Here is a 26,943-nt window from a genome sequence, read left to right on the forward strand (position 1 = left end):
GTGTCTAACTCTTTGCGAACCCATGGACTGCAGCACGCCAGGCTTCCCTGTCCTTCACCATCTCCTGGAGCTTCTTCAAACTCGTATCCATTGAGTAGGTCATGCCATCCAATCATCTCATCCTCTGTTGCCCACTTGTCCTCCTGCCTCAGTGTTTACCAGCATCAGGGTCTTTTCCAGTGGGTCAGCTCTTTGCATCAGGTGGGCAAAGTATTGGAGCTTCAGCTTTAGCATCAATCCTTCCAATGAATATTCAGGGTTGATTTCTTTAGTACTGACTGATTTGATCTCCTTGCAGTCCAAAGTCAAGAGTCTCCTCTAGCACCATGATTTGAAAGCATCATTTCTTTGGCACTCAGCCTTCTTTATGGTCCAACTATCACATCCTTACATGACTACTGGAAAAATCATAGCTTTGACTAAATGGACTTCTGTAGACAAAGTGATGTCTCTGCTTTTCAATATGCTATCTAGGTTTGTTATAGCTTTTCTTCCAAGGAGCAAGTGTCTTTTAATGTCATGGCTGCAGTCACCATCCATAGTGATTTTGGAGCCCAAGAAAATAAAGTCTGCCACTGTTGCCATTTTTTCCCCATCTATTTGCTATTTAGTAATGTGATGCCGAGGCTGAAACTCCAATACTTTGGCCACCTCATGAGAAGAGTTGACTCATTGGAAAAGACCCTGATGCTGGGAGGGATTGGGGTCAGGAGGAGAAGGCGACAACAGAGGATGAGATGGCTGGATGGTATCACCGATTCGATGGACATGAGTTTGAGTAAGCTCCAGGAGTTGATGATGGAAAGGGAGGCCTGGCGTGCTGCGATTCATTGGATCGCAAAGAGTCGGACACGACTGAGTGACTGAACTGAATTGAATGTGATCAGGTTCCCTGGTGGCTCAGATGGTAGAGAAGATGACTGCAATGTGGGAGACCCGGGTTCAGTCCCTGGGTCGGGAAGATACCCTGGAGAAGGGAATGGCAACCCACTTCAGTGTTCTTGCCTGGAAAATTCTATGGACAGAGGAGCTTAACAGGTTAGAGACCATAGGGTTACAAAGAGTTGGACATGACTGAGCGATTCACACACACACACAGACACACGCACACACACACAGACACAGACACACACACACGCGCACACACACACAGACACACACACACACACAGACACACACACGCACACATGGGACTAGATGCTATGATCTTAGTGTTTTGAATGTTGAGTCTTAAGCCAGTTTTTTGCTTTCCTCTTTCACCTTCATTAAGAGGCTCTTTAGTTCCTCTTCACTTTCTGCTGTTAGGGTGGTGTCATCTGCAAATCTGAGGTCACTGCTATTTCTCCCAAAAATCTTGATTCCAGCTTGAGCTTCATCCAGCCCAGCATTTCGCATGATGTATTCTGCATATAAGCTATTGTAATCAAAGCAGTACATAAGTACATCAGTTGAATAGAGAGCCCAGAATTATATCCACATAAATCTGTAGTCAGCTTATATTTGACAAAGGGCAAAACAAGTCAATGGAGAAAGGATAGTCTTCCCCAAGAATGTTGCTGAAAGAACTGAAGACCCACATTCAAAAAATGGAAGAAAAACATGAATCTAGATACAGACCTTACACCTTTTTAAAAAATTACCTCAAAATGGATCATTCACCTAAATGTAAAATGCTAAACTGTAAATTCTTAGAGAATAACACAGGAGAAAATTTGGATGACCTTTGGTTTGGTGATATGTTTTTAGATTCAACACTAAAGGCATGAAAGAAAAAATTGATGTCAGTTTATTAAAATTAAATCTTTGTGATCTGTGAAAAACACTGTTATGAAAGTGAGAGGATAAATCACAGACTGGGAGATAATATCAAAATACATAAGTAACTGAAAATTGACTAGTATCAGAATATACAAAGAATTCTTAAAACTCAACAGTGAGAAACAAATCAACCAGTTAAGAATGGATAAAAGATATGTATAGACACCTCACCAAAGAAGATACACAGAGGGCAAGTAAGTATACGAAAAGATGTTCAACATCACATATCATTAGGACATTTTAGCAAATTACTGGCCTGTAAAAGGGAGGTACACCTCTCAGCTGTGGAACATATGACTTTGGAGCCTCTTATATCCTTTGGAATTAAAGGATATTGAGTTCAAGATCACTATTGTAATTCAAGGCACTATTACATTCAATATATGTAATTCATCATATATTCCAATATTATTTTTATGAATTTGTCATTTTCTAGTTGTCTCATGTTATATATTATAATAATTATTATAAGTATTTTGAACTTACTGAGAGTTATTTATGCTAACAGAAATTTTATTTGGTTCTTCTTCACCTTTTACATTACATCATTAAATCACCAGTACTAGCAATAGTAATATTTACAAAATTAAAAATTGTTGTCACCAATTCGGTCACATTTTCCTACTTTTTGGGTTCTCAAAAATCACAAAGATTTGAATATGAGCAACTGTTTGTTATGATCCTGTAGGAAATTTTTGTTGCCATCAGAGAGCTAGCCTAGGTTTCATTCCTTCATTCTTACATTCAGTAAACAGAGTCAAAGAGTTAAAAGCAAAACTTCTAAGTCATCTGATGATATTCAGTCTGAGGATCAGGGATTCCAGGATTGAATGTTGCTGCTCACCCTCCTTGAATGAGATCCCAGAGAGACAACAACACAGTGTGAACCGAAAGCCACATCACTGATGCTTGTGGAAGTGTCCTAGAAGCCAACCCAGGCCTCCTCTGTGTATGGCAAGTTGGAGCTTGTGTGCTAAATCCAAGAGGGATCTTTTTAATCTCCCCTTTGAAAAATCTTTGCATGTCCCCAAGTTACAATCAGATTTTTGCAAGGAAAAAATCATAGAAAGTGCTGGAGATCAGTCACATGTGTACGTGGCCGGCCAGGTGCAACAGAACAAAAGGGTCCATGCATATGCGCCTCAGGCTTTGTCTCTTCAAGGAGCTCATATTCAATATTTTATTCGAGGTAAGTACAACAACTAACTCCTGGTGATTTTTTTTTATTCCTGAATAATTCTATCTGGGAATATTTTCAGTATTATAAAACTGAACCTGAAATGTGAGCAATGCTACTGATCACAAAGAAGCTCTAGGCAGCCTTACTTGTTAGGTTCCTCTTGGTAGCTTGTTGAGAATCGTAACAGTCTGTGTCAGCACAGCAACAGCTAGTATATAAAACAGAACTGTCATTGAAGGGTGAACAGACAGTTCATGGGTGTTAAATGGAAGGGTCTTATTTCAACCAGAGCAGATTAGGAGAATGTGAAGAATAATTTAAGGAAGTATAGCCAAGTCTCTGAATAAGGAGGCTGCTCTACCACCCTCTTGGTAATTGACCATTAGATAATAATCTTGCACATTCAGTGATGTGCTTAAATCAGCAATGATGATGCAAAAAGGCAAAGACACAAAAGGTTGGATCAGAGGCAGGTTATTGTACAGACATTTGTGTTGGAAATGATCTGTGTCATGACTCAGTGAATGCACGTGTGCTCAGTCATGTCCAACTTTTTGTGACCCCATGGTCTATAGTCAGCCAGACTCCTCGGTCCATGGAATTTTCCAGGCCAGAAAACTCAAGTGGGCTGCCATTTGCCATTTCCTCTTCCAGGGGATCTTCCTGACCGAGGGATCGAACCCACCCACTTATCCTGCGTCTCCTGCATTGGCAGGTGGTTTCTTTACCACTGTATCATGTGGGAAGTCCCATGGCTCTTGATAATGACTGCATAAGGAGCTGCATTCCAATTGGAAAATTCAGTAAATATTAAAATCCCATGTAAATACAGTATCAGAATTATCTCTGACTCCTGTCTTCACTTATGTTTATTTCTGTCCCAGGCTTCCTCATCTCAGCTGATGGCAACTCAGTTGCCAAAACCTAGAAGTCATCATTGACTATTCTCTTCCTTTTAGCTCCCTAACCCAACACATCAGCAAGTTTTTTTGATTCTGGCTTCAAAATGTATCCCAAATACAATACCCACGATCTTTAATGCTGATGTGCATATGCCCTCAGCATCATTTCTTGCCTAGATGATGACAGTAGCCCTGTAACAGGTGTCCTTGCTTCCACTTTTGTTCTATCCCCATCCTGATAATCAATTCCCAAAGGACTCACAATTCCTAAGTTGTTTGTTTGTTTGTTTGTTTAAGTAGACTTTCTTAGAACAGTTCTAGGTTCACAGCAAAATTAAGCAAGAAGTATAGGTAGTTCCTATATCCCCCCTTCCCTTCCCACACACAGCCTCTCCCCCATTATTAACATCCCCAGAATGACATTTTGTTCTAACTGAACCTACACATCACTGTCACCCAGAATCTATAGTTTACATTAAGGTTCACTCTTGGTATTTTACATTCTGTGGGTTGAACAAATGTATAATGACACATATCCACCATTATAGTATCATACAGAGTAATTGCACTGCTCCCAAAAATCCTCTAGCTCCACCTATTCTTACTCCTTCTTCCCAACCCCTGGCAACCACTGATATTTTTTACTGTCTCCGTGGTTATGACAGGGAAACCTGGTGTGCTGCAGTCACAAAGATTTGGACATGACTGAGCGAGTGGACAACAGCAACTTTCCAGAATGTCGTATAGTTGGAATGATACTATATATAGCCTTTTCAGATTGACTTCTTTTACTAAGATGCATGTCAGTTTCCTTCATGTCTTTTCACATTTAATAGCTCATTTGTTTTTAGTGCTAAAAAATATTCCACTGCATATCTATATCACAGTTTACTTATCCATTCACCTAATGAAGGACATCTTGAGTACTCCCAAGTTTTGTCAATTATAAATAAACCATCCACATGCAGGTTTTTGTGAGAATCTAACTTTTCAACTCTTTTGGATAAATACTAAAGAGTACAATTGCTGGATCGTGTGATTAGGGGTATATTTAGTTTGTAAGAAACCACCAAACTATCTTTCAAATTGACTGTACCATTTTACACTTCCATCAACAACAAATGAGAGTTCCTGTTGTCTCACATTCTCTTAGGCATCTGGTATTGCCAGTATTTTGATCTTTCTGATAGGTGGTGTAATGGTGTTTCATTGTTGCTTTAATTTTCAGTTTCCTAATGACACATGATGGGAAGCATCTGTTCCTATGCTTATTTGCCATCTGTATATCTTCATCAGTGAGTTGCCTGTTCAAATCTTATACCCATTTTTTAACCAGGTGGTTCATTTTCTTATCATTGAGTTTTAAGAGTCTTTGTATATTTTAGATAATAATCCTTTATCTGATCTGTATTTTGCAAATATTTTTCCCAGTCTGTGACTTATCTTCTTGTTTGCTTGACAGTATCTTTCATAGAGCAGAAGTTTTTAATTTTGATGAACTTCAACTTATCAATTATTTCTTTCATGGATTGTGCCTTTGCTGTTGAATCTAAAAAGTCATCGCCAAACCCAAGATCACCTAAATTTTCTTTCATGTTATCTTTTAGGAGTTTTAGAGTTTAGCATTTCACACTTAGTCCAATTTTTTATGTAGGACATGAAGTTTGAGTGAGTTTTTAAAAATCTAGAGCATACAAAGCCACTTTCATGTTTGAAACACTCCAGTAACTTCCACTTATGTTTAGAATTGAACCAGAGATTTTTACCATAATCTATAATTTCTACCTAAGCTAACCACTTTCCGCAATTCCAGGCTGTCCTGGTATATTTCCCTTCCCTCTGCCACATTAGACTTCCTTGTGCCTCTTGACATGCAGAGTTCATTGATAACATACACTGAAGTAGGACTACTTAATTAACAATCTATAGACAGCAATTAAGATTGAGTAGAAATCAAATGAGTAAACATTATAGAGGAGAGTGAACGTAAGGAATTCCAGGAATTTGTGGCTCAGTGGCAAAGAATCCATCTGAAAAGGCAAGAGACTTGGGTTCGATCCCTGGTTCGAAGTTCGATTACCTAGTGTGGAGTAACTAAGCCCGTACACCGCGTCTGTTGAGCCTATTCTCTGGAGCCTGGGAACCACAACTATTAAAGCCTGCACACTCTATAGCCTGTGCACCGCAGCAAGAGAAGCTGCTTCAGTGAAAAGCCCAAGCACCACAACTAAAAAATAGCCCCTGCTCATCCCAGCTAGAGAAAAGTCCTCACAGCAATGAAGACCCAGCACAGCCAGTAAATAGAAGAATATATTAAAAAAGCCAATTCCTTCAAAAAAAGGAGAGAAGAATTCCAGCCACAGACAACTTCTTTCAGTTTGTGTGTAGCATTTAGTAAACGAGTGGGTCAGCCAAGTTGAAAGGATCGGAAGTTAAATCAATTGGCAAGTGCCCAAGAAGAGAAAGAAAAGTTTGAATTGGATCTTTAAAAAATATCCTGAGGTTGAACACTTAGAAAACCTAGAATTGCTTTGTATAAGAGTAAGGGATCATTTTAACTGAGGTACAATATGTTGCAAATTGAATTTTTAAAACTGATACAGTGTTACAGAAGGATAAATTGTTTTCAATAACATATTTGTTTGAACCAATAATTAACATATATTCAAAATGTTAATTTTCCCAGAGTCAAGTCTGAATTTTTAATTTCCAGGAATGTGTGTATTTCTTACTATCAGCTCCATATGTCACCTGATTCTTAAATCTCCGTTTATTTGTCCCTTAGGACATTGTTTTGCAGTTACATATCAGCCATAGTGGTTGAATTTAGGGAGTTGTTTTCTCTATTACTATTAATAGTGTTGTTCTTCATCAAAGAATTCTTCAGGATAATGTATCCCAAGTTATCCTGAACTCAAGTGTACCTTCTGCTACAGGTAATAAAAATGCATTATGTCGTGAGAGGAAATAAGTGATTTTTAAATTCTTTTAAATAAAATGTCAACAGTGAAACCAAGAATTCCAGCTTCTGTTTTGCAACTCTTTAAGACACTTAAATGAACACTGTGTCAGCAATCGTCCTCAATAGTATGCTCCTTTTGCACCTGCAGGAATGGATTCCAAAACATTAAATTCTGCCTTTAGCAAACAGTATTATAGTAGTGTTACAACACAGCTTAGTTCTATTGAAAACAAATTCTCCTTTGAATCACTAGAAATAATTCTTTTCTAGGCCAATGTAAATGCAACTGTATTATTTCTTAAATCCAACAGTTGTGTGTACTTCATTATATCTGTAAAGTAGTACATATTTGACCATTTTTACTGAGTGCCTACTTGGTAATGGCACTGTCATTTATATTTTATTGGGAAGATACGTTTTGTAGTGCAGAAAACCAATTTATGGACGACATTTCAAGTGAATCTGTTGCTTGCTAGTGGTACATATTATATATGCTTCAAAAGGATAACTGCCTTTTTAAAATAACCAAGGGGCACATCAAAATTACTTAAAAACAAGGTTTTAAAAAATCTTTATCTGCCACATTGGTGAGGAACAGGAGTATTCACATAAGAATGGATGTCTGGAATGTCCTCTTGGCATGTAATGCCCTCTGCCATCTACTGTCTAGTCTTTATGCTCCCACACTGTGATGATTCATCTGTCTGGCATCCTTAGTATATTAAAAGAATATTGAGGTATGACCACACCTTCATTTTTATACCTTACCATTTATCACTAGATTTGACAATTAGATACAAAAATAAATTTTCTTAAAATTATTATTTAAAAAATTCCAAAGAAATATTGCCATACTTTGTCACTTTAGTACCTGATTTCTGAAAGTAATTATTTTGCAATGACATTAATTATTCAGAAATATACTAGATGACTTTGAGCATTGACGTTTTTTCAGTCCTCAAGAATCCCCTATTTAAACTTAGATACCAGAGACTGGTCTATGCATTAGCTTCCTAAGGGGCTCTTTAGAAATGAAAGGAAGCTGGAAGTCCACTGAGACATGCATCCAAGGTTCAGTTTATTATTTTAACCATTGTGCCATTAGCAAAAAATTTTGAGCTAGCATATTTCATTAGCCTGGAATGGGAGCTGAGTTATGGGACATTACCTCATAGTTCAGTCTTCTAATAATATTTACTTTTAGGATCAATGACTTCTTATTAATTTGCTGATCAATGGTGTTAAGAATTGGTTCAAGTAGAATTTTAGATGTCTGCTAATGGCTCATTAACTAAATTTGAAAGACCAAAATCTTTTAACTTTGAAAAGGAAAATTCTCTTTGAGAGGGCAGTGACATGCATTTTTATATAAGGAGAAAATATCTTTCTACTTCATGCCTTCAGTGGTTGACACAATTTCTAGGGCCATTTATCAATACCCATTTGGTATGACTTGGTATGAAGTAAAATTGATTTAGATTTCTAGCTTATAACAGAAGGAGCTTTCAAGTTCTACTAGTTCAGACTCCTCGTGTGTATATAAAAAATATATTTTCTGTTTTTTTTTATGTATAATTGGCCTATTTATCTCAGAAACATTTGAAGGACAGTCTTCAGTGTGTGTGCTCTATATGATGTAATCCATTAAAGCATCTGTTAGGTAAATTTTGGTTAAGTGATCATGCATTCAGTTTTCTTCCACCTTTCCCTGCTTCTATGCAAGGTAGTTTTGATAAGAATTTGGAGTATAAATGCTTTGTTTTTTTATGATCTCATACAGTGGAGGAAGGGTCAACCATCCACAGTACTTCTTCTGGCTTCTTTCTGATTTCTGTTTTAGATACATCAGTTGAGTTTATTCCTGGGCCTGCTATCATGGGAGTACCATCTCATCTTTGGGTGCTCACTGGAGTTTGTATTCCAGACGTTTGTGCTACCAGCATAAAATCCCTGCACACTTTGACCTTGTCTCAACCTCAGGTTCCCATCCATCTTTTAGTCTCAGAATTTCTGCCTCCTTTACTACTGAGGCATGCAACACAATCTGGATCTCTTGCCTACTTCCTACAGGCTCTGAGAAACACTATCTGTTTTGTCTCTCTTGCCAACTCTAATTGTAAAAATTCATGTTGGGTGTGATGGCATGTACTGATTCTTCTAGGTAAGCAGGACTAGCTATCCAACCCACACATTATAGACTCCCTCATAATTGTCTGGGAATTTCTATCACACTTTTCCTTGTGCCTGGGCTTTCTTCTCCAGAGGAAGAAAATGAGGACACATGTTGGATGCTGCATCTTACCTTTATTTCTCTTTTCCCCCTCAGTTACAGAGGGACATGCCTTCCTTTTCCTTTATATCATATTCTTATTTATCCCACTTCTTAACGTATAGAAGAAAATCTTCTGTGATCTGTCTTGTCATGCTTGACTCTCGATATAGCAATAAGAGCTTAAAGAATTTCAGTGTCTAGTAAGTTTAGGGGTAGAAAGCTGCAAGGAAATGGAAATCGAATAGGAAATGAACACACACTGCTTTAATATTTTTAAAACATTATCTTTGTCACTTCTATATCAATGGTTATGAATTTTTGTTGTTATTCAGTTGCTCAGTCTTGTCTGACTTTTTGCGACCCCATGCAGCACACCAGGCTTCCCAGTCCTTCAGAATCTCCCAGAGCTTGCTCAAACTCATGTCCATTGAATCAGTGATGCCATCCAACCATCTCATCCTCTGTTGTCCCCGTCTGCTCCTGCCTTCAGTCTTTCCCAGCATCAGGGCTTTTTCTAATGAGTTGACTCTCCATCAGGTAGCCAAAGTATTGGAGCTTCAGCATTAGTCCTTCCGATAAATATTCAGGATTGATTTTCTTTAGGATTGACTGGTTTGAACTCCTTGCTGTTGAAGGGATTCTCAAAAGAGTCTTCTCCAGCACCACAGTTTGAAAGCATCAATTGTTCGGCACTCAGCCTTCTTTATGGTCCAACTCTCATGTTTGTACATGACTACCGGAAAAACCATAACTTTGACAAGATGGTCTTTTGTAGGCAAAGTGATGCCTCTGCTGTGCAGTATGCTGTCTAGGTTTGTCATAGCTTTCAAGGAGCAAGTGTCTATGAATCCTGACTGCATATTAAAATCACCAGTGAGAGAAGATATGGTTATGGCTGGCAGTGGGGGAGAGGGGACTTGTTAATGTACACTTATGCGTAGAACCAGCCACAGAAAATTAAATCAGAATATCAAATATTGATCAGTCTCATGCCGATAAAGTTTAAGTGAATCACTGGGTCAGTTAGTAAATAAGTCTCACCCAGGAGGGTGCTCGTCCTTTCTCTGACACTTCTAAGCAGATCATGGTGCTAAACCAGTTACTTCTGTTCTTTTTTAAAAAATTGTTTATTTGCTATTTGTTTTTGGCTGAGTTTGCCGTTTGTTGCTGTGTGTGGGCTTTCTCTAGCTGCATCAGGTGGGGGCTGCTCTCTACTTGGGGTTTGCAGGCTTCTCATTACAGTGGCTACTCTTGTTGCAGAGCATGGGTTCTAGGCACATGGGCTTCTGTAGTTTTGGCTCAGTAATTGTAGCTCACAGGCTCAGAGTGCAGGCTCAGAAGTTGTGACGCATGGGCTTAGCTGCTCCATGGCATATGGGATCTTCCTGGACCAGGGATTGAACTCGTGTTCCTGTGTTGGCAAGCGGATTGTTAACCACTGGGCCACCAGAGAAGTTCTTCTCTTAGAAATTATTTATTTATTTGCTTATTTTTGGCTGTGCTATTTCTATTCTTAAATAGATATGCAACCCAAATTTATAGTTTACTTAATGTTTATAGGGCAGTGTATTATAGTATATATATTTCACATACAACCTACAAAGAAAACAATTCAAGAGAAAAAATGCTTTCTTCATTTACTTCTTTATCCCTTACAACATTGTAGTGGAGTATTGTCACAATGGTTGTACTGTTAGGAAAAGGTTCTTTAAGAAAAATGTCCTAGGTTCTCATTTTACAAAGAGCTAATCCCTATTGTTTACCATTGCTTGTGGAGAACAACTTTCTCTAGACACATCAGTGCTGCCTTTTGCCCTTGCCTCCATGTCCTCCCAGCTCCTCAGACTCATTTTTTCCACTTTCATATTTTTTCCGGAATCACTTTCAAGGGCAACTGATGATCTTTCAAGCTGTGGAGAGAAAATAGAGAAATTGAGCAGAAATATACAATGTAATAATTTTTACTAGCACCAGAGATCCCTACATCCTGTATCAACAGTTACAAGTAAAGGAAACACAACCATGTAACTGCTAGCTTCCAATCATGTCTAAAGGATAAGTGATGTCTAAGGACCTTTCTCCATTTAAGATCTCAGGTATCTTTTAATCTCCTTTTTTCTGTTTCCTGATTTGTGTTTTCTCTCTCCCACCCTCTCTCTCTCTTTCCTATTCCTCTTCCTTCTCCTCCCTCTTCCTTTTTTCTTTCTCTCTTCCTCCTTTTCTCTTCTCCAGATAAGAAATAAGCTTTAAAGCTCTTTGTTTCTTTGCAAAAGAAAAATAAATGTGGCAAAATGATATCCCTGTGGTGGTCAAAAAACAAGGAGCAAACTGTCCAAACTTTTCCTCCAGCCTACCCTGTTTGAAAGGGGTTCACCTGTCTGGAAAATGAAAGAGAAAAGTTAGGAATTCTGAAAAGAAGCATGGTCTATTGTTTGCCAGTTGCTTTCTTCATCTTCCACATTTTGACCATTAACTCCACTGCACCTTCTGTCTATAGACAACAAATATTCCAAGTCACTGGATGTCATAGATCCCTGTAGAAAAATTGCTCTGGGATTTGAGCTGTTTTAACTGATTGCCATTGATTTTCTAACTTAGGAGATGCACACAACCGTCTAGTTAGTATCATCTCATCCACAGAGGGTAGACTCTGAGGGAAGCTGGATGCAGATATCAGCTGGTGGCATCACCTTATTTGGTCTCTGGATACCCTTGCTCTAAATCTGTTGGGTTAGCAGCTAGACACTCACTTTCACATGCAGATCTCTTGTATTTATTTTTCTTATTTCTCTGGTAGTTATTCTAGAATGATATCTGAAGACTTTTAAACTTAAGGTGTAAAAGAAGGCAGTGTGTTTTCTCACTGTATAACTGCCCGGAGAAGTGGCTGGGGCCATTTGGACAGGCTGCTGGGGGCTTGTGTCATCACAGCGTTTACTTGGGTCCTGGAGAGTGAATGTGCCCATAAGGAACTTTACACCCAAAGATTTCTTTGTCTCTCTGTTTTCCATTTCTAGCCTGGATGTGTAAATACCACTGAAGTGGACATTAAGAAGTCGTCCAGAATGAGAAATCCACACAAAACACGAAAGGTAAAATCAACATTAGTTGTGCTGACCTTGCAATGTGTTGTACTGTTTATGATCTCAGGTGGCCTCGGCCTGCAATGGCTAAAAGTGGGGCTTCAGTTCCCCGGCCAGAGATTGGGGCCAGGTCACAACAGTAAATCCTAGCCACTAAACCAGTGGTCAGTGATGAGGGCCCTGCCCCTTCAACTTTGCAGAAATGAGTTTCCTGAAATGGAAAGTAGTGAAAAAAGTGTTAAGAGAAAACAAGAGTACATTACTTGTGACTAGACACATGGGCAGACTCAGAAGGAGAGTCCCTGAGTCACGCCCTCTTAGCACTTTGAATTACTTTTACAGGGGATTTCTTCCTTGTTTCTTTTGACCAATCATTTTTCTTTGTCTGGTTCACAGTTCATATTTGGTGTATCTCAGGACCCTCCCATGTGTGTGCACACATCTCTTAGCCAAGGTGGATTCCACGGAAAAGGCCTATGGGTAGAATATCCCTTGGCATCACTCCCCTTAGGCCTCCAAGGAGCCTTTCTGCGCATGTGTGGTCAGGGAAGTCTCCTGACTTCAAGAATGAGAAATATGTGGTCTGGGCAGGGCCCAGCCTCCCCACTTAATTGTCCTGCTACTCTCATCTTGGGTTTTTGGTCCACAGGGAATGAATCTCCAGTCACTTTACCCTGTAGGGAGCATCTACCTCCTGCCTCATTTAGAGAACGTCAACCACAAAAACAAAAAGCAAACAAACAAAAAACCCCTCTTCTTCCATTTCATGAGTACTTTATAGCATATTCCCTGCTCTTCCTTGTTACTTGGCTAGAAGAAAATCTGGAGGTTCAAGCCCTGGACTTCTGTCAGTTCCTTCCTCCCCAGGAAATAGACTCTGTCCTGAATCTCAAACATGTCAAGGTCTCAAAGTGTGTAGGTGGCTGTGACAGGAGCAGGATGCTGAGAGGAGAGCCATTAGCAGAAAAGGTATCTCTTTCAGAGCCCGGGAAATGAAAAATAAATATAGATTATCTGAGAACAGGTGGTACTCATGAGAGACAGGCATTGTTAGAGAAAAATTTGAAGAAAAAAGACATCATCATAAAGATGTTTAATTACAGGTACTATATGAAGACCACATTTTAATATCAAAATTTTGTGGCATAATTATAGGATCGTGGCAATAGGTTTAGGATCTCTTATATGAGGAAGTATGTAACAAAAACAAAGTGCTATCCCAAATTCAATGACGTTTAATACAATCTTTTGAAAACACATAGCCGAAGTACCTACACTTTTTAAAGTAACACATACGTATAGAAGGCATTTTTTATTTGGGCTTCCCCATGGCTCAGTTATTATAGAAGATATTTTTCAGTGGTAAAGAATCCGCCTGCAATGCAGGAGCCTCAGGAGATGTGGGTTTGATCCTTTGGTTGGGAAGGTTCCCTGGAGGAGGGCATGGCAACCCACTCCAGTATTCTTGCCCAGAGAATCCCATGGACAGAGGAGCCTGTTGGCGACAGTCCATAGGATCTCAAAGAGTCAGAAATGACTGAAGCCACTTAGCACACACACACAGATTCATTTTGAACTTCCCTGGTGGCTCAGATGGTAAATATAGAAGACATTTATATTTATTCCACAAAAAATGGTTGATGCACGTAAGGATATCTGGCCTATAGTAGCCACTCTGAGGACACAGCCAAAGGTCAGTGCCACTAGATCAAACCACTGCACAGAGTTCAAGACCTTCTCTTCCGTAGCTTTTTACTTATGCAGCGTTTTGTGGGATATGTGTCCAGGCAACAGGTACTAAGCTTTTTCTGTAGTCTAATTTCTTAATGTCTTTTTCTTCCATCCCTAGAAATAAGCATTATAGTCAAAGGCCCCATATGGTCCACGTACCTTTTTTTTTTTTCTTTTAAAACTGTTTACCTTGATGTTAGGATGAAGAAGCCACAGGAAAAGTGCCATAAAATCCATTCAGGTGAGGTGCTCAAAAGCTTCTGGTCCTAGCATATCTCTGAGAAAAAGAGCCAAAGCCAGACCACAGCAAGCCTGTTGGCCCCTCTCTTTTATGATCAGCCCTAGGCCTTTCCTCTCATCCTCCGCTCACAGCATGGCCTAGTATACCGGGACTAGCTTTGCGGTACCAAATTCAAAAATGCAATCAGCTATCCCAGAGTGCGTTAAGTCACTTCTCACTACTTCCTGAATTTTAAAGAGTTCAAAGTATATTACTTTGTGTCTGGTTTCCCCTATAGACACCAGCTGAGATATTCTCTGAATCAGAAGAGAAAGTGTATGAATTGATGAGATAGAACTTAAAGATTAGTAAATTGTTTACACTGTCCCTGTAGCTCTGTACTCAGTGATGGTGTCTTACCAGGGCTTCACACTCCATCATTGTTTTTGAAAATTTGGAAATCATTAGTTTTCAGTGTTGCCATTCAGATACCATCAGCCCTCACGGAATGGTAGAAAAGCATTGTCATAGCAAAGTGAAATGTTGTGAAGAGATGGAACCATGGAGCTCAACTCTATTGGTCTAGTTTGTAGCCTAATTTCCCGTGAATCAGTAACAGTAGAACTAGAGAGCTAATAGCAGAGATGTATAGCACTAAAACCACTAGAGAAAAACAGAAGTCCAACACGATGAAAATAGCGTACACACCCTTGTTCTTAACAATTGGAGAATACTGATTTTCTCACCTTCTGATAAATACAGCTTTTCATACTGAGTATTACTGGATTTCCTTTAACTTCCACCAATAATGTTACTTTATATAAAAGATTATAGGACTCTTAAGTCACATACTGGTTTGTCTTTAGAATTATTACCACTTGTGCTTTAGCTCATATTTGGCTAGGAACTGGAATGATCCATTCAATCAGCAGATTTAGCAAACCTCTACTTTATGCTGGGTATGTACTGGTCTTTCATTATTCAAAGATGAATGAGACAGGCATGGCCTTGCTCCCATAACTTACTGTCTTAATGAGAGTGCACATATTGAGCAAGCAAACAAAACAAATGTGTGTATGTATGTGATATATATACTGTTGCTGCTGCTGCTAAGTCCCTTCAGTCGTGTCCGACTCTGTGCGACCCCATAGATGGCACCCACCAGGCTCCCCTGTCCCTGGGATTCTCCAGGCAAGAACACTGGAGTGGGTTGCCATTTCCTTCTCCAATGCCTGAAAGTGAAAAGTGAAAGTGAAGATATATATACTAGTATATAACAATTGACAAAATTGTGTGAGATACAGATATAGATATAGATATAGATATGCTAGTATGCCCTGGCTATTCTAACAAAATACTATAGCCTGGGGAGCTTAAACAATAGGAATTTATTTTCTTCCAGTTGTGGAGACTGGAAATCCAAGTCCAAGGTGCTGGTAAATTTGGTTTCTGATGAGAGCTGTCTCCTGGCTAGCAGATGGCCAGCTTGTTGTGTTCTCACATGGCAGAGAGAGAGAACTCAGTGCTCCTTCTCTTCTTTTTAAGGGCACCAGCTCCATAGGATTAGGATCACACCGGATGATCCCACTTAACCTTTTTACCTCCTTTCAGACCCCATCTCCAAATGCAGTCAGAGTGGGCTGCAGCACAGGAATTTGGGAGGGACACAACTCTGTCATGTTACCAAGGGCATTCAAATGGTTTGTGATTCTAAACTGTCACCCTATTTTATTAATGAATAGCTTGATGACAAGAACAAACCATTTCAACATACTCTGAGGACTTCACAGTTCTGTCCTCCAGGAGCAAGCAGTTCTGTGAGAGTCTAGACAGAAATGGCAGAGGCCAGCCTGCCACCTGTGGAAACTGCCTCCGCCTTCTGCTGTTAACGGGCAGGTTCCTTTGTCGCTTCTCTTGGCCATGTGGTCACCCTCTGTGCACTGCTGAGGCTGCTAAGGAAGTGGAACCCCTGGACTGCGCTTCATCTTTGAAACCAGATGCTGCCCTTAGTGGAGAGAGCTGCCCTTCCATTCTTTGCGATTCCGCTGTGATGATATTGCTAGTGATTATGTGTCATAGAACAAAGGACATATATGTTAAGAATAAAAGACCAAGTGAGTTCCTTAAGTAATTCACTTAGCATATGTACCTGAAGAATATCAGGGTTTTGGACATTATATTTAATTGTTTAATTTCATATATATTTGTCAAATATGTGAAAAGAAGGCTGAGATGTATATCTGATTTGAAATACTTTTGAATAAGTAGGGCTAACTAGTGTTTAAATCTTTTTATTTGAATATACTTTACTAAAATACAAAGAAATAAGTAAAATGTGTATCCTCAATTTTCTGTGAAGGAATGATGTAGCATAAGCAAAAATACCTGGAGAAAGAAATGGCAATCCATTCTAGTATTCTTACCTGGAAAGTCCCATGGACAGAGGAGCCTGGCAGGCAGGTCTGTGGGGTCGCAAGGAGACACAACTTAACATCTGAGCACAAGTGGAAATAAATCAGCTTAATCTAGGCAAATTTTAAGGGGCACTATGTACCTGATTTTCTTCATCTGATTCTAAAAATTTAACTCTAATAAGTCAGGCTATGTTTGTATTACAGCCAAATTTCTCCAGAAAAACAGAACCAAAAATAAGGAGATATATATATATATATATATATATATCTGTATGCAGAGAGAAAGAGAGAGAGAGATTTATTTTAAGGTACCAACTCACATGATTGTAAAAGGCTTGGCAAGTCCAAAATCTGATGAGGTAAGCCAACAAGCTAGGGATCCAGGGAAGAATTGCCATCTGTTGGCAGGATTTCCTCTTGCTTGGTTGGTGGAGGTCTTTTTGTTCTATTTAGGTCTTCAACTGACTGGATGCAACTGCATTATTGAAGATATTCTGCTTTACTCAAGATCCACTTACTTAAGTTTTAATCTCACCCAAAAATCATGCTTATAGAAACACCCAAAATAATGTCTGATCCAATATCTGAGCACCATGGTCCCATCAAGTTGACACATAAGATCACCCTTCTATATGACGACTGCTAGAAGAGGTCCTAGAACAACACAAAACATAAGGAAAAATGACAAAAGCGTTTGTGCTTACCTGACCGCAACCACACTTCAGATCATTTCCTGTAACTCTAGAACCCACATTTCAAAACAACAGTAAGTTGTTTACTGTCTCATTATCTTTCTTTTCTCTGTTACTTGCATTTGGACATAATGCCATGTAATATTTTAGTTAACAGCTAAAAGTGCACATACTGGAAGAACAGTTAGCAAATTCATGATTAATGCCTAGTTTTCCTGCTATTAATGCAGTGGTTATAGCTGTTTATACTTTAAAAGATTGGTATTTCTTTACTTACATATGCCAAATGTGGAAATTTAAATTTTAATGTGTTACATAATAGAATAAACTATTCATATCTTAGTGCAGCACAAAAGTGTTTTAAGTAAGAAATACAATACATTTGCAGGCAAGAGAAACTCTGTTCAAAATAGATGAAAGAGGGGAATATTCTAAAACCTTAGTAATAGGGAGTTAGCCTGGATATTCCTGGATGCAGAGACTTGGACGCTGGCAAACTTTCTCTCTCAATCTTCTCTAGCCTCCTTTCACTGCTCTATCTCTTCACTGGCTTCTTCCACATGGCATCGGACATGGTCCTAATCATTCTCCAGTTGAGCTGAGCATCCCCCCTCCTCTACCCATCGCCAGTTAGAAAAATCCCAGATATTGCACTCCACATAAAAAAGCATAGACACTTCCTTCACTCTTTAGTTCTTAAAGTCCCTTCCCCTTGACCAAAAATAAAGGAAAGAATTTTCTTTATCTTTTCTGAGATGTAAAAGGAGATCATATATGAACAGATTTATGTAGAAAGTAAAATCTGTTTCATTTAATGAATAACCTATTTAGTATTCATTATGATGGTACTGCATATGTAAAGTGTTAATCCAGGCACCCTGAGGAACAAAAAAAAAGGTGTTAGAAGTCAAAGCATCTTGGTTTAGTAATTATCTTTGCTATTAAAACTCAAACTGGATCCAAATTAGTTAATTTAATTTTCCCCATCTGCAAATATTAAGACATTGAGACAATTTCATTTCTCTTTCTCTCTAGCCCTATCCACTCTATGCCAAGATTTCTAATACACTTCAGTTTTCTAAAAGGTGCAAATCCTTTTACATTGCAAGTGATCCTCATAACTTACTGGCCAAAATAGGATCAATTTTCTTACCTCCTTTATGCATAAAGGAAGCCCTGAGTATAAAATTGCATTATTTGTGGCTATTTTCACTCTAGCCAAGAATCAAAGTTAAGAGCTATTACTGATCCCCAGAAAATGAAGGGCACCCTGAATGAGGAAAGAGAGAATTCATGATCTTTACTTACATGTAAGACAAAAAAGGAAACGTCCCAGTAACCTCAGAACCAGTGGCCAGGCTGCTGGAAGACTATTTGAAACAGCACCGCCCGATGGTTTGGGTGTTTTATGGAACTTCATGATGATCATGTGAAATGCATGTATATTGAAATAATCATGGAAATGTAGAGGTAGAAGGTAATTTATTAATTATTAATTATTTTACTTCTTGGACACCATAAATTGTGGTATTTTTCTAGCACTCTTTTAAACTAGTTTAAATCTTAACCAACAAACTCACTGTTAGAACTGTCAGCTGTCTTGTCTTTAAAACATTTTTTACATGAACTAGAGATTCTTATTAAAGAACTTTAAGTAATTAAACCAAGGTTAAGTGAGAATGGAAAGTTTCAACCTTAGATGTCTTTTTTATTTTATCAAAAATTAGTATGATACAACTGAAAAAATAGCAGACATTGGAAAGTATAATTGTTTCATAATTGGTGGTCATTCACTTCACTAATTTTAAAATACCCACCTCAACTGTTACTTCGGAGTTCAGAGGGTTATGTTATTTAATCACCCTCAAACACAACTAGTAGCAGTTCATGCAGACCTTTTGTTTCTTCAGTGAAAATTAAGTCTCCTTGTATTCCAGGTACTGTACTCTTGTCATTCTTTTCTTTCATAATACTTATCACAGTTTTAATCATATGTTTATTTATGTGATTCTTTGTGTAACCATTAGGTCATAAGTTCCAAGGAAGGAGGAAGCATACCTATTTTTGTTTACATCTATATTCCTAATGCTTAACAGTTATATCCAGCATATAATAGGTGTTTGATAAATGTTGAATGAATGATGGAAGGAAAGAAAAAGACAGTCCAATCCATTTAGTTCAGTCCAGTTAATAATTAACTGATGTCACGTGTGCTGCTTCTTGGTTTGAAATGCATGCTCAGTAACAAGAATTGAGTTTCAAAGAGGTTGGAGCTATGTCAAAAGAGGGAAAATTGAAGTACCTATCAAAGATAGTCAGAAAATCAAGTCAAATATGTCAAAGATGGGCTAAGAGCAAAATAGTGGGAACTCACAAGGGAAAAGGGCCCAGGTACGGAGCCAAAAGGTTAACATTAAGAAGAGGTAGAATCCAAGTGAAAACAGGTCCATTAACAAGACGAATTTAAAGTTAGAGTTACTGGTAAGGTTGGTGATGGGCCTGAAAATTGGCTTGGTTAAGCATCTACCCTCTTCTGATTTCAATAGCTTCTTTCCACTACTTGGCAACATTAATTTTGTAGGGCTCATGAAACTTTATCATGTCCTCCTCCATCCTCATGTCCAAAGAAAAAGTGCTTAGTAGCTAATGTTAAATTCTTTCTTTTAAAGTAACAGTGCTTTAATATTAAAGAAAAAGTAATTTGGCCTCTTCCTTGAGTTGACATGTAAGATGTCTCACCTTCAGTTAGGGATGAATTTTTTTTCTTGAAGTTCCCAGATTTATGTTTATATTTACTAAGCAACGGGTCTTCCTCAAAAAAGAGCATTCCTAAATAATAGGGTTCACCTTTTGACAAAATAGTAAAGAAGCACTGCGATATTAAGAATTTCAAAGATGTACAAAACCTTAGGGGTCACTGACATTTGTAAATGGCACCTACTGAAACCAAATGACAAGGTCAGTATTGTGAGGTAAATAACCCAATTTTGAGCTGGGAAAGTAAGAACATTCTGGTGTGTCTTTGATGATACCATCAGAGACAAAATCAGCAATGGAATTCTTAACCTAGTTTCTCTCCTTAGTACTCCATTCCTTTCCTATGTAAAACAACCAGATTATTTTTACCCTTTTTTGCCTTATTACATTTTTATTCTAGTATATACCCACCTCTATTTTATTCTGAAATTAATACTTATTAGATGCTATGTTGTACTGTCATTTCCCAAATTAGTATTCTCAGCTCACCCCATATTTTATCACAGTTACCTAGTTTTATTCATATAGTCAATTATTCTGTCAGTTAATAATACAACCACATATTTTTCCAAAAACTCTGTGCTTTCATTTTAAATTCATATGACATTTATGATAGTTCCTTTTGAATTTTGATAAGCTTAATCCAATATGCAGCAAAGTTTTGAGTTACCTTAATGAATATATAACACAAAATTACCTTTTAGAAAGTCTGTGAATATAAATGTCACTTTGTCTTAACATATTTCTTTTTAATTTTAATATAGTCTGTCTATGGTCTACAAAATGATATTAGAAGTCACAGTCCTACCCACACACCCACACCAGAAACTAAACCCCCAACAGAAGATGAGTTACAGCAACAGGTGGGTCAACCTATAATAACGGTTTACAGAGTAGATGGTTTACAGAGTAGCCAGTATGAAGACCAGATGTTGATGTTTATAGGAGATATGTTAAAAACTGATTTGCAGGATTGTATTTAAAATGTAATTTTAAGATATGTATTCTCTTGAAGATTTATTAATATAAGGAGATAGTTTTCAAAACTCTTCCCTTGTGATTTCTCCAAATTCTTTTTCCTCTAACTAATTTTTAAAAATCATACACACTGACTCATGGATGACTCCATTATTGAGTTAATTTATATTCCATAATTCTGTCTTAAAAAATGAGAAGACAGTAGGTTGGTGGCATTTAGGTCATGTGTTTTCCACCTCCAATCGTGTGATGTGACCTTCACAAAAGAGTGCTCAACCTTGTTTCTGCAGTACTGATCTCTAGAAGCCTCTTGAAGTTTTTTCTCAGCACTGATGAGCAGATATATTGCTTCTTGGTATAGCAATGGTATATATTGCTTCTTGTTGCACCTGTTGATCAACAAATAGTTTTGGCTCCAATATTTCAAAGTGAATACCAAGTGTCTCTTATATCAAATCATCATCAAGTCTCTTGGTTAGTTGTCATGAGACTTTTTCTCCTTTTGCTTATTTCTTCCTACCAACTGTGTAATACATACTTTTTCTAGTATATTTATAATAACCTTGAAGGAAAATAACTCAGAGAGTTTTAAATTTCCGCATGTTGTTATGTCCATGTGACAATTTGCTCTGAAATGTTGATAAAATTATTCTTAAAACTAATATCACTGATGCTTTTGTTGGGCTAGTATTAGGAAGTAGGGTTTATCTTGAAATTATAGTAACAAATAGCAAATACATTTATTATCTGAATTCACTGTTTGATGGAGAAATGTGATTCTTATTTGGATAATCACCATGAATAAATGGTTAAAATTTCTATAATTCTTTTAAAATAAAGTTATTTTGCTGACGTGGGCAGAATGTTCAACTTCACTGCTATTCTAAAGCAATACTGGTTATGTGTTTACAGTCAGTTTAATTTTTATTAACTCTTTCAGAGCCCTCATGTTTAATTTTTTCTATAGAGTGAAATTTTACTGTCTGAGAACATATTCTTGTTTAGAATTACTCAGTCTATTAGAGTTTAGAGTTGAAAATTGGAGAATGTCACTACTTATGTAACTACTTATCTCTTTTTCCCAGATAAAGTATTGGCAAATACAGTTAGATAGACATCGGTTAAAAATGTCAAAAGTTGCTGATAGGTAAGTATTGCAAGATGCCCATACAAATAAAAAAAAGTTCAGATGACAATTAAATGTGTTCAATATGGTGAGAGAACTGGTGGGAGGAGAATTGATATAATTGGAATCCTGTAAGAAATATTATTTTCTTTTCCCTTCTGAACATAGAAAACTTTCAAAGATCTCTTTTGTTACACTTCAAATGACAGAATGATCATTATTATCTTACGTCTCTAGAGGTCCAGTCTTTGTGCAACCACAATCAAATACAGAAGATAATTCTAAGGAATTGAATCTTTTCACTCCTGCTAGGAGAAATAAAACTGAATTCATTAAGTTACTTGTTGGCAACTTAGAAACTTTCTGTTAATTCTTCTTAACATTTACACTACTCAGTTATTTTGTGACTTCAGAATTTGAATTAAGCTTAGATTTTTACATATTTCCTTCATTTAAATCTGTTAAGACATTCATATTCCGCACTTTGAGGCATTGCCAAATCTTACCTCTCCAATGTTTTTCCTCTCCTTTCTCCCTTTATTTTGTTTTAAAAACAGACTTTTTTCCCCAAAAAACGTGTTGTAAGTGATTCCCCCTTTACCTAATTCCTGTAAATACTTTGACAAAAATTGCTTTTTAACCCCTTCTCCAAGTTGAGCTAACATCTGTTCTGCTGTGGGCAGGCTAGTTGACCAAGGGTTGGAATTGCTCCTTGGCACATCCTTCTATACACTGACCTTTTCCATTTTGTCTCATTTTAATGAGGGAATATTAATTCATATTGCTAAGGCATTGGGAAAGATGAAATCCTTAACCATATTTGTCTTCAAAGAAGCATAGGCTGTTGCATGAAAATTATTGAAACATGAAAACTGCTATCAGATTTTATTCTATAAGCAAGTAAGGATTCCTTGGCCAGATGTTTTTATAGTGTGTCCCTTACAAAGATCAGTTTACCTCAACCAGAAAACTAAAGAAAATGAAAATGTTTCTTTTTCTCAAGTCTGCTAAGTTACACAGAACAGTATTTAGAATATGACCCGTTTCTTGTGCCACCTGACCCTTCTAACCCATGGTTGTCTGATGATACTACCTTCTGGGAACTTGAAGCAAGGTAAGTGACATTTTCTCTTCCTTCCAAATACTTCACTTATTTCAGGATTTGAATGATATAAGAAGAATCCTATAGCTGACTAATTGTAAAAGTAATTTTACTCTGTGTTTACATTAACCATGATATAAAGCTCTCGTTCAAGGCAATGGTTTTTGAAACTTAGATATTTGCATTATATTAGATTTGCATTTCCAGAAAGACTGGCACAAAAAAATCAGATGTGCAAGGGTTTCAAGGTCGACTTGTTAGGATCTTTAGTTCTTAAAATTTAGCTCATTGTTTTTAGCTTCCTTGAAAATCCACAAAGCCACAAAGGTCCATCTATTCAAGTAAAATGAATGCTAAATCCATACTTACTTAAGCCCAATACAAGTATGCCTTTATAAATTCTGTTTTGGAACAAAATGAATTTACCATAAACCCTTTAAGAGAAACTGACAAGTGTCTGACTTCTTAAGAAAACCAAAACACAATTTAAGGCTCCCTGGTTTCTTTCATCAGCTATATAAGAGAAGAATTATATCACCAATCTTGATAGAGTCATAAAAAAATCACTGCGTACCCCTTCACAGAGTGAGGATTTAGTGTTCTGTAGCACTTAGCTAGATTGCATTTATGGACCTTCTCTCACTTTTATGTCCGTCCAGTGGTTCTCAAATGCTTGACAAATATGTATCTCTTCATCCATTAGTTCTCAGTTTTATAGATGTGAAAGTTGGAATCCCAAAATGTTGTGACTCAGCCAGGACTATGTCACACATTTAATCAACAACAGAGTCATAAACCAGGATGTAAGCCTTTTGATTCTCAATGCATTTTCCTCCAGTACAATGTGTCACCGTGAGACTTCATAGTGTAGTGGTTAAGAAATTGAGCCCTGGGGTCAGAATGTCTGGAATATTACCTATTTGATGTTGGAAAGTTATAACCCTCTATCCTTGACTTCCTCATTTATAAAATAAGAATTACGATAGTACCTATCTCAAAGTTGCTGAAGAAGTCTAAAAGAGAATCCACCCCTTGGCATTTAATGCTTAATAAATGTTAGACTTTATTATTAATGCCTAACTTTCATCTCACTATAATTTCATGCAGAGTCATCAATCAGACATTTTTTTCCTGAAAAATATGTTAAAGATGGGAGCTTCAAAGAATATATGATTTTGAGGGGAAATGTTATAGCAGAATATAGAATTTGTAATGAAAGGAATATATTTGGCTTTGTTTTATTTTCTATAGCAAAGAACCAAGTCAGCAGAGGGTAAAACGATGGGGTTTTGGCATGGATGAAGCATTGAAAGACCCAGTCGGGAGAGAACAATTCCTTAAATTTCTAGAGTCAGAATTCAGCTCAGAAAACTTAAGGTAAGACCTGTTGCTTGAATCTAATATACTAAGCAAGAGTGACCTACTTGTGATGAGTCTGGTGATTTTGCACTCGACAGACCAGTTACTATCCCACCAACATCATGATGAAGCTATGGACCTATTGAATTTCTGCCTCTTGATAGAGGAAGAAAAGGTAATGAAGGCAAAGCACTTTGTCCAACATTATCACTTCTTCATAATAGTTTATTTTACACTGTCTCCTGATCTTTTAATCATGTAAATTTGATGCATTTGAAATGGACTGCATACAGAAGTATCAGGCTAGTATTTGGCAAAACAAAGAATCATCAATAATACATATGTAGTTTAATTAAAATATCACCTATTTAACATATTGGTCTTCTTTGTGTGTTGCATCTCAAATAAGATCTAGAAAAAGAAATTGAGTGCCTGTATGAAATATCTTGAAACAAAACGATGGAGGCAGTGCATTTACTTTGTACACTTAAACACAGCCTCAGGGTAGTTGAGAGCAGTACCAGATCGAGCTGTTAGTGCCTGCTAGAGAGTTGTGTATCCTGCTCATCTGTTGTAAACATCATCCTTACATATTTTTCAAATTTTTCTGACTTAAGAGGCACCTGGAAATTGAATTTTTAAATGTGAGACAGTGGAATAGATTTTAACAGCTCTAAGATCACTGAAGTGAGCGATAACTTTCCACTACGTAAAATGGTTTTTCCACAAGCTTGCTCATTCAGTATTCTTTTGAAATGGAACTCTCTAATTTATTTTCTCATGACTTGTTCAGTCCTGTGAAATCCATTTACAGAAAGTTGCCTGCATTCCTTTATTTTCACTGCAACTTAGCAATTCCAGAATCATCACATTCTTTTCAGGAGATTTAATAGATAGCCAAACCAAACCATTTAGAAGAACATAGACTTTTTTTTTTCATTTATTTTTATTAGTTGGAGGCTAATTACTTTACAATATTGTAGTGGTTTTTGTCATACATTGACATGAATTAGCCATGGATTTACATGTATTCCCCATCCCGATCTGCCTCCACCTCCCTCTCTACCCAATCCCTCTGGGTCCTCCCAGTGCACCAGGCCCGAGCACTTGTCTCATGCATCCAACCTGGGCTAGTGATCTGTTTCACCCTAGATAATATACATGTTCTGATGCTGTTCTCTCTAAACATCCCACTCTCGCCTTCTCCCACAGAGTCCAAAAGTCTGTTCTGTACATCTGTGTCTCTTTTTCTGTTTTGCATATAGGGTTATCGTTACCATCTTTCTAAATTCCATATATATGTGTTAGTATGCTGTAATGGTCTTTATCTTTCTGGCTTACTTCACTCTGTATAATGGGCTCCAGTTTCATCCATCTCATTAGAACTGATTCAAATGAATTCTTTTTAATGGCTGAGTAATATTCCATGGTATATATGTACCACAGCTTCCTCATCCATTCGTCTGCTGATGGGCATCTAGGTTGCTTCCATGTCCTAGCTATTATAAACAGTGCTGCAATGGACTTTAGGGTGCATGTGTCTCTTTCAGATCTGGTTTCCTTGGTGTGTATGCCCAGAAGTGGGACTGCTGGGTCATATGGCAATTCTATTTCCAGTTTTTTAAGAAATCTCCACACTAGAAGAACATAGACTTTTGACTGATATCTGATGGATTAAGCAAGTTGACCACAGGCAGAATCTGGAGAAATTTAATTATGCCTATCACAGGTTTCAGGGACGCAGCTTCCTATTCTTTTTCAAGTTTATTGAAACTTGAAAGCCTGTTGACCAGGGTTTCAAGAGGTCTGCAGGTGCTAAGGATTTTTTTGGACCTAAATAATATTTTCTGTCATAAGGTCACATCATCAGTTATTGAGTACAAGAATGCTTTAGAAAATAAAGTAGAGATAAATCTAGTTTTAGTCTTTTATGGAGTTTCCTCTAATTCTCTATGTTTTTGAAAAAAAAAATGCTATCATCATGGGTTTCATAATAAATAAATAAGCAGTACCTCCCCATTATCACCTAATCAAATAAAAATCCTTCCTGATTTTATTAGAAGTACAGCTTACTCATGAATATAAAGATGAAACAGATCACAACACAAAAGGATGAGTGTTAGATCTGAGAAATACAGGAGAATGGCAAACCCAGAGGGAGAGATCACTCAAAGCCTCCTCAGGGAAATAGCTTCCAGCTGAGACCTGGATGATAAGGAGATAACCAGGCGAAAAAGTAAGAGGAAAGAGGCTTTGGGACTAAAAGATTAGCATGTGCATACTCTCTTTCATGAATGAAATTGATCACTGCTGATTTTTTCCATGCCTTAACCATTTTTATCTCAAT

At 37.5% G+C, this 26,943-nt stretch overlaps 1 protein-coding gene across 5 annotated transcripts in view; it reads left to right on the forward strand.

Annotated features, from left to right (window-relative positions):
- RGS7 (regulator of G protein signaling 7) overlaps positions 1 to 26,943 on the forward strand; it is a 442,134-nt gene that overhangs the window by 394,275 nt on the left and 20,916 nt on the right. For all 5 annotated transcript variants that reach the window (XM_065935654.1, XM_065935651.1, XM_065935652.1 and 2 more), the window contains 5 exons: positions 12,152 to 12,226; positions 20,796 to 20,894; positions 22,095 to 22,156; positions 23,139 to 23,249; positions 24,489 to 24,614. In XM_065935654.1, coding sequence (XP_065791726.1) covers positions 12,152 to 12,226; positions 20,796 to 20,894; positions 22,095 to 22,156; positions 23,139 to 23,249; positions 24,489 to 24,614 — 473 coding nt within the window. The remainder of the gene's footprint in view (positions 1 to 12,151; positions 12,227 to 20,795; positions 20,895 to 22,094; positions 22,157 to 23,138; positions 23,250 to 24,488; positions 24,615 to 26,943) is intronic.

The sequence above is a fragment of the Muntiacus reevesi genome, chromosome 5 (genome assembly GCF_963930625.1).
Source record: "Muntiacus reevesi chromosome 5, mMunRee1.1, whole genome shotgun sequence".
In the NCBI taxonomy this organism is placed as follows: domain Eukaryota; kingdom Metazoa; phylum Chordata; class Mammalia; order Artiodactyla; family Cervidae; genus Muntiacus; species Muntiacus reevesi.